Source organism: Solanum stenotomum, unplaced genomic scaffold, assembly GCF_019186545.1.
Source record: "Solanum stenotomum isolate F172 unplaced genomic scaffold, ASM1918654v1 scaffold11069, whole genome shotgun sequence".
Classification (NCBI taxonomy): domain Eukaryota; kingdom Viridiplantae; phylum Streptophyta; class Magnoliopsida; order Solanales; family Solanaceae; genus Solanum; species Solanum stenotomum.
The window spans coordinates 36,819-45,831 of record NW_026021380.1 but is presented as its reverse complement, the minus strand read 5'-3'; the positions used below and the strand labels follow the sequence as shown (position 1 = coordinate 45,831).

The 9,013-nt window shown below is 36.5% G+C and overlaps 1 protein-coding gene across 1 annotated transcript; it reads left to right on the top strand.

Annotated features, from left to right (window-relative positions):
• The first annotated feature begins 118 nt into the window (after positions 1-118).
• LOC125849828 (protein BOLA2) lies at positions 119-8,291 on the top strand. The gene is made up of 3 exons (XM_049529796.1): positions 119-277; positions 7,767-7,789; positions 7,866-8,291. The coding sequence occupies exons 1-3, from the start codon at positions 215-217 to the stop codon at positions 8,059-8,061; spliced, it is 282 nt and encodes a 93-aa protein (XP_049385753.1). The 5' UTR covers positions 119-214; the 3' UTR covers positions 8,062-8,291.
• The last annotated feature ends 722 nt before the right edge of the window (positions 8,292-9,013 follow it).

Genomic DNA, 9,013 nt, shown 5'->3' with positions numbered 1-9,013 from the left:
ATAATACAAATATAGTGATAAATAAGTCCCCCACAAACTAATATCCCTAAACAAACCTAAAGTAAAGTAACTCTACATATTATTATGTCGAGATTATTATCCTTATAGGAGAATAAAAGTATAAAAGAGAATATTTCGGCTATTTTGCTCCAAAATCCTTCTGTAATACAAAGTACTAGTAACAAAGAAGGGCGGTGCAAGGGTTAGAGAGATCATGGGGGTGACGAAGGAGCAAGTAGAATCTTCATTGACGGCAAAGCTCAACCCTTCTCATCTGGTAAATTCTTCCCTATATATGTGTGTGTGTTCGTTTAATTTGTTGAGTGCATACTAGTTTTGATAGGAAATCTCAACTAAACAGGAACTTGGGTTTATCATGATTTGGGAGTTCCGTGTAGAAATTTTGGTTGTGAAAAGTTGAAAGAAGATTATGGATAAATAGGTCAAAAAATACATCTTTTTCAGTTTTAGATTTTAATTTAAATTCTAACTTTTCATCTGCCTTGATTGGGGGTTTGTACTATGAAGTTGATATTTGTTGGATTTGGTACTTTTCCAAACCTAGAAATAGAGAAGTCTCAGCTGAATGGTTGATGTGGAAGCTTGAGACTAAGATGTTTTAGGCTAAATATCTGTCAAACATGTACACTAGTATTCTCTTCTCTGGTATGTGCTTAAAGGTGTCAATTTCAATCAGTTGGTATTTGTTGGATTTTCGAAGAGTTTTATTGCTTAAAAACCAGGGAAGCAAAAGCACAACAGATGACAATCTTCAAGGGAAGTGTGTAAGAGTGAGGTGAGGAATTAGGCATGGAGTTGGATTTCAAAAAGTTGAATTATGTAAAACAACTCTGAGGTCGTTTAGCTGAGTTTGTTTTCTGGTTAGCATAAGTAGTAACTACTATGTGCAAAGGACATAGCACGCCATATAAAATGGCTATGGGAAGTGTGGGGGCATATAAGACCCCTCATTCCACACACTCTCCACACCCTACCCAACCGAACTGACAAAATCGAGAGGCACTAAGAGATTGTCACAATTTTTACACTCTTGGTTTTGCATCTGAGTTGGAGTATAAATGTTAGTCTAACACATTTTATATGTCTCATTGTTTACTCATTGCTTCACAAATTTGTTTAACTATGGTTTTGACCAGGTATCTTGCTAACTATATGAACCAATAGTTCTTATTGTATGTTAGAGAATTTGTTAGTTACATTTCGATCTCCGTAATTTGCTGTTCAGTATGGTTTTGTGCCAATAGGCCATGCGGGTGCCTAATTATTCATGAGAGCTCTAGAGACTTGGCCAAAATCTCATAAGAGCTGCCCCACTCCACTTCTCATATAGGTGAATTCATCAATTGTATACTGCCTTAAATACACCATTCTTAAGGACTATGAATTCATTACAAGTTTATAAACTCATCCTCACAATTAGTATCAATTCAACACTCTCTTTTAGTGCGTAGAGTCAATATTGACTTGTTGTTACCATATGAATCTACTACATGGAATCTCCAATCACATAGGTTGGTTTGCTATCTTTATTGACAATCATATCAGCCTTAACTCGAACTCTTTTGAGGTTTGTAGAATTAATTTTCTTCCCACAAGTTTAGTCAGAGAATCGGTCAAATTCACTTCTGACTTCACATAAACAATTAAAATTATTTCGTCTCTCAAGCTGCTTAACGACATCATGTCTCAATTTCATGTGTCTACTCTTACAATTATAAAATTTATTCTTTACCGTAGCAATTTCGGTTGAACAATTATTATGAATAGACACAAGAGACAACATGTCCTTTATTAAAAGGATATTAACTAGCAAATTTCTTAGCCACTCAGCTTCAGAACCAACTAACTGCAGAGCTACAAACTTTGATTCCATAGTCAATCTAGCAATGATTGCTTGCTTAGTTGATTTCTAGAACAACAGAAGTGACAACACTAGCAAGAGAGGATGCGTCTATAGTAATAGGCATGTTTCCTTGTGGGCATGTAATGACTAGTGAGCAACATGATCTTTTTATCAAGTTCATAAAGTTGAAACCCCCATTTTACATGGGTACTGAATATGAAGATGTTTATGATTTCTTTGTTGATTGTCATGAGCTACTTCATAAGATGAATATAGTGGGGAGAGGTTTGGTGTTGAGTTTGTGACATACCAATTTCAGGGAGAAGCCAAAATGTGGTGGCGGTCTCATGCTGAGTGCCGACCAATAAAGGCGCTACATATGATTTGGGCAACATTTCTAGCTTCTTCATGGAGAGTATATATCCCGAACTTTGAGGGACCATTGTGTCTAGTTCTACCATTCTTAAGGGTTATCTACAATCACAACTACTAATCTAGCATTTCGATAATGTTGTTAGAGGTTTTGTATACTCGGGTGTATCGCTCGATGGGTGGTCACCTGATCATTTCCTTCTTTGGGTTAAATAAGTCTGATTCTCCCTTGATGAATACCTGATGTCTAAAGATCAATTTTTTATAACTTAAGCTCGTGGAAAGTTTATGTTGTGAGAATGGAAATATTGATAAGATCTATGATGGTTTATGTATTATGAGTGTGTGGTGGTTGGTTCAGGTTCACTTCTGATTGTAGCCAGTATGATTTAGGATTTTATCATGGTTATGTGAGAAAAAATTTGTCCTGATGATTGTGTCAAGGTCTTTGAGAACATGTTGTAGACGTGTGTACGATTTGGGGTGGCTATTAGGAATAGTTTTTGTTGTTAGTTGAGTTTACATACTACAATAGATATCATTCGAGTATTGAGATGGCCCCATTTGAGGCATTGTATGGGAGGATGTGTAGGTCTTCAATTGGTTGGTTTGATGCATTTGAGGTGAGACCTTGGGGTACTGATCTTTTGAGGGAATCATTAGAAGGTAAAATTCATTCAACTCAGAGCAGGCAGAAGGAGTATACAGACCGGAAGGTCAGGGACATGGAATTTATGGAGGGAGAGCAAGAGTTGGTGAAGGTTTCATCCATGAAAGGTGTGGTAAGTGAGGTAAGCTCAGTCCGAGGTACATTGGGCCGTTTGAACTGCTTAAGCGTATGGGAGAGATGGCTTATGAATTGGCTTTGCCTCCAGGGGTTGTCAAAAGTACACCCGATATTTCATGTGTCTATATTGAAGAAATATCATGGTGATGGAACTACATTATTCGCTGGGATTCGTTCCTTCTTGATGAGAATCTATCTTATGAGGAAGAGCCTATAGCTATTCTAGATATAGAGGTCCGCAAGTTGAGGTCAAGGGAGATTGCCTCTGTGAAGGTCTAGTGGGAAAATCGTCCGGTTGAGGAGTCCATTTGGGAGACTGAGGCTGCTATGCAGAAAAGATATCCATTTTTTAATCGAGTCGGGTGCCCCTTCTTACCCTAACCTTTCTTTTGACCGTTCGGGGACGAATGGTGGGTAAATTGGTATCTCTGATGTAACGACCTGCTAGGTCATTTTGAGTACTTGAGCTTCCTATTTCATAAATGACTCTTCCGATTGATTCTAAATGGGTATTTTGGACTATTTGTTAACTATAGTTATTCAATTGATGGCTAATATTAAATAATTAATATTTTGTTGATAATTAATGGCTCAAGTCTGAAATTTATTTAATATCTTATATCACTTGCCCCATGTTTATTAAAATAAGTTAATGGGGTTTGTTACTTTTTAGTTGGTTGAGCTACTTGCTTAGACGTCCTACTTGGTTGAGCTACTTGCTTAGACGTCCTAGTTACTTGAGCTACTCACTTGACATCCTACTTGCTAAACAAGGGCGAGCCACGTGTTTAAGGAAAATTAATGACCTACTAGTCTAAGTGACTAGTAGGTGCATCACCTCTTAAGAACAAAGAGGCCAAAATTTAAAGTAGTCAAGTAGATGCATCACCTACTTAAGAATAAAGGGCAATAGGTTTATCACTTACTTAAAAGCTTATGGACCAACGATATGGGACTAGATGTGGGCTGTCTAGGGTTAACCCAAGACCCATCTGCCCCAGCCCATTAAAGGCTATATAAACGTACAAGCAACTCTATGGTTTCATTTACATTACACAACCAGCTCTCATATCTCTCTCAAGTAAGACAACCGCCCTAATTCCCTGTAGGGTTCTTGAATTCTTTCTTCAATTCCAGAAAATCAGTCCACTAAATCACCTTCTATCCTCCTTGACTTCAAGTATATTGGAAAGTTTTTCAAAGGGAATAAGTGAAGGAAGTTATAGGACTTGGGCAGCCAAGCAGCCGCCTCTCATGGAGAGTGTGGATAGTGTGGTCTTAAATGCCCCCACACTTCCCATAGTCATTCTCCACGGCGAGCTTTGTCTTTTGCGCATCCTACTTACACTAACCAGAAAACAAACACAACTAAACAATCTCATAATTGTTGTACATACTAATTCAACTTTTTGAAATCCAACTTAATTTCTTACGTGATTGAGAGGGAGAGAGATGAAAGCTGATTTATTACAAGTGTAAATGACCCATGAAGCTACTTATGCATTTATATAGCCCTTAATGGGCTGGGGTAGATGGGTCTTGCGCTTACCCACGATAACCCACCTCTTGGCCCTTTATCTTTGGGCCCTTCTTAAGTAGGTGATGCAACTACTTGACTTATTTACATTTTGGACCTTTGTTCTTAAGTAGGCACCTACTAGTTACTTGCTTAGACTAGTAGGTCATAAATTTTCCTTAAGCATGTGAGTCTCCCTTGTTTCAAGTAGCTCAAGTAACTAGGATGTCAAATAAGCAACTCAACCAAGTAGGACGTCCAAACAAGTACGTTGTCTAAGCAAGTAGCTCAACCAAGTAGGCCGTTTGCGCAAGAAGGTGAAAATGGTACATTCCATGGTACATCTGTTTGAAGTGAGGGAAAGGCGAGTGAGATATAGTTCATTTTTTAGCATTTCCTGATGGGAAAAGGTCCAAATATACCCAATACTTTTATTTATATTATATCCTTCCTCTATTTACCCTTCCGGTCAAAGGAGCCCCCACCATTATCTTTCGTCTGAAATGTGCCCCTCCACCTTGAAAGAGTTGGTCTAGCCACGTAGGGTATATTTGACCTTATCAATTGTTCAGGGTATATTTGACTTCTTCAATTGTTCAGGGTATATTTGGTTTACCTGGCTGACTGGCTCTATCGTGAAAAATGATAGAGCCATGCTAGACATCCGTTAGAGGGAGGGAAAAATATGGGACGGAATTAGCGATTCGAGGCTTTCATGGACCGGAAAGGGAAGTAAACGCAGGCAAATGTAAGACAAACCGAATATTCAGTGATAAAGTTGAACCTTTTTCCTTGATTTTGATCACTAGCCATAAATTGCCAGTCTTGGAAATGAACAGGGTTAGAACATTTAACATCTAAATGATTTTCTAAAAAAGGAGCTAAACTTGTTGAAGTGTTTTCTAAAAAGGTGCTCTAATAAGTCCTTATCTCAAGAGCATATACCGTCATAGCAAGATTTCAGGTACATCAATGGTTGGGGGAAGGAACTTAGGTGAAATTTAGTTGGGAGTAGTGGAGAAAGTGATCTCCACATCAACTTAGAGGTCGTTTGGTAGTGTATAAGAATAATGCAAAATATAGTGTATTAGTAATGCTTGCATTAGTAATGCTTGTATTAGTTATGCTTACATTAGATATGATGAGATTTTTTTTATGCAATGTTTGGTTTGGTGTACTAAAAATATTATGCATTACATAATTTTTTTATAAAAAATATTTGTTTACAAAAATACCTCCACAAATATAGTGGAGAGGATGTAAAAAAAGTTTTTGAGGGCAATTGTGTCTTTAATAATGTTAATGCATGCATTAGAACCCATTGCATTACTAATGCATAGAAATAGATGGTATTAGTAATACACTCTTCAATACACAATAGAGTGTGTTACTAATACAAGCATTAGTTATGCATAGGTTAGAAAAGTGTACCAAACAAGGTACTAGTAATACATCAAACTAATGCAAGCATTATTTTCTCCAATACACTCTACCAAACGACCCCTTAGTGTTAATATAATGTTTGGTTTCACTCTTCCTTTCCACATAAAATTTAGGATATTTATAGTACAATTTTTGTTTCCACTTCTCTTGTCGCATAACTGATTTCCTCATAAGTTGCGGGTATCTATATATTATTTTCTGCAAGATAAAATGTGCAATAAGAATGTGGGATTAGTATAACATGGAGTAAAATTATAAGATGACAAAAATAACAATTCATGTGGTATCCAATATTTATTTTGTCAAAAGAATAAAAAAAATATTTTTAAATATGCACTTTAGTATAACAAATCAAACATCCATTGAATAAATAATCCTTCCACTACAGTTGTTGTATTATAACCTTAACCTTGCATTTCAATCCCTACATTACAATATCTACATTGCCATCCATGCATTTCTAATTCCCGTATAAATTGCTTCTAAACCAAATGACCCCTTAAAGCATTGTGGTACCTGAGATAGTTGCTCTTTTCCTGGAATATATATATATGAGCTACCTATTATTTATGTCAATAAGAGATGCCATACTAAGATTTCAGGTACATTAAGGGCTAGGTGGAAGAACCTTAAAGCATTGAGGGACCTTAGAGCTTTTCTTTTCCTGGAATACATATATGAACTACCTTTATTTTGTGTCAATAAGAGAGACGCCTGTCATGTAGGTTGTAGATCTTCTTTTTGTATCTAATTAAGTGTATGTCAATCTCTAAACATAAAGGTGCTATATAAATAAAAGCTTCAAGCATTACTCAATTTGAGGCATTATCTTTTAACGACACTTTCTCAAGTGGAAAAGAATAACGAGAAGGAAAGCAAAGAACCAGTATTTATGTCAGGTTTAAGAGAGGTATGACCGTAGGAGTTTGCGGGGAGCATAACTAAGAAATAAGCACTGAATGTGGGCTAATGAGGCAAAACATCGTTGAAGTTGATATCCTGTTTCACATAACCAGCAGACACTGATCATATGTATATTGGAGCACAGGATCTTCATATGGGATAAATAATATGTAAACTTTGATGTATAAAAGCCGCAAATTTGTTTCGTCACCTCAGCAGTTTGTGGGCATGCTATAGTTATTTGTCTATTATCCTTCTCTATGATAGTTATTTATTAACCGAATAGGAATGCTTTTCATCATTTGCTTATATATTTTTATCTGCACGTTTTGGCTCGCATAGTTGATGTTCTTGGTTGTACCTCCTATTCTTGAGGGTTGAGATACTTGGAGTTCTATGATAATCCTGGAAAGCCAGTGAAGTTTCCTAGTCAATGTTTAATTGAAGATAACGTTGGATGTGGTAGTTCCTGGGTTTGATTTAGGTGTGCACACTTTTTTTTTGGGATAAGGGTAGATTTGTGCACTCATAAAAAACAACACACATCTGAGGTGGGCTTAAATTATGCACATTGGAAGGCAAAGTTGCTTCTAACCCAACTTATGCATTTCAAGGCCATCACTTGGAACAAAAATGTCACCAGCATTAGTGCTTTGCTTTTAAAATTCCACAGGTCAAATGAGTGTGTTGATTAATTCCTCTTTGATCATTTCATGCACCATCTTGGCGATCATTGGAGAGTCAAAAGCACTACTCCATTACTTATTATGTTCTAATTTTTCTACCAAACACTGAAAAACCTTCATATTTTATTTATTCCATTATGTTTGCATAGTAAAAGTACCTAACAATTTCTTTTGATCCTTTTTTTTTTTTAACAGGAAGTGATTGATATGTCTGGGGGGTAAGTTCTTATGCATGGAGTTGAAGTTCCATTCTTTTAGGATCTCTTTTCTTACGTTGGACTTGTTCTTTCTCAGATGTGGTGCAAAATTCTCGATAGTCATCGTGACAGAACAATTTGAAGGCAAAAGATTGCTTGAGAGGCACAGAATGGTTAATGGTGCACTGGCCGAGGAGATGAAGGAAATCCACGCTCTCTCTATTACAAAAGCGCTCACTCCAGAGCAGTGGAAACAACAGCAGGAATCTGAAATGCCTCAAGCAGCTGCTTAAATTAATCATAATCTAATCATCTTTATCGACGAAATGCTTGATGACTCAACCATATGGCAAATACTCCCCTATATCTAATGAGGGGCTAACTGTGTTATAGGTTAAGAAAACTGTCTGTCTATCATGTTTTGATTGAACTTGCTGGATTTGAGACTGTATGATAACTTTTAACTATTGAATAATGCAATAGCTCTGGGATTCAATCAATGGTTATTGCTTAGTTGACAAGTTTGTAACTATACGAGCCCGTTCAGCTTGTTATGAGCTCAGAACTTTGCTGCTCGTGTGTTTGCCTATAGTTTTTGAGCTTAGCCATTAAGTTCTTACGAGCCTCATACAAAGCAGCGCTCCATAAGTGTGATGAGAAGTAGGGAAATCGGTCTCTTTTCAGTATCAATCCTTATTTACTACGTACATCGTTTCGTTTGTAAATAGCTCAGTTGATAGAGCATTGAGCTATTAACCTAAGGTTCACGAGTTTTGATTGTTCTTGCCAGAAACATCCAGTGCGATCAAATTTCAGCACAACGAAAATAATATGTGATTTTTTCATATTCATCCAAAAGATGTAAGGAGGGAATTTCTGAACCATTTCTAATACGTAAAGGGCATTTTTGAATCTTTTTCCATTTTTATATTATATGAAGACAATAGTAGATAAGTTAATGCATGTATTAGTAAGAATCGAAGTGGATTAGAGTCGCCTTTGGTAGAAAAATTCTTTACTCTCCCAAAGTGGAGTTTCTCAGCATTAATTTGAATTAGTAGAGAGTGTCAAAGCAGGTATCGAATGCCACTTCAAATATAAGTTTGGCAAAAAAAAAAATTAGGTGACTACTATTGAAGAATCATGTTCCTTAGAATTTCAAGAACAAAAACTTACTATCAACAAGACATTTAATCTTTGAATAAAATTCCTTTTCTTCCCTTTTTTTTGGTAGATTTGACAACA

What these genes read in the sequence shown, in the direction of transcription:
- LOC125849828 (XM_049529796.1), top strand. Translation starts at nt 215, where the DNA reads ATGGGGGTGACGAAGGAGCAAGTAGAATCTTCATTGACGGCAAAGCTC. An exon ending in AGCTCAACCCTTCTCATCTG is followed by an intron (nt 278 to 7,766) that starts GTAAATTCTTCC and finishes TTTTTTTAACAG; the next exon opens with GAAGTGATTGATATGTCTGG. An exon ending in GTGATTGATATGTCTGGGGG is followed by an intron (nt 7,790 to 7,865) that starts GTAAGTTCTTAT and finishes GTTCTTTCTCAG; the next exon opens with ATGTGGTGCAAAATTCTCGA.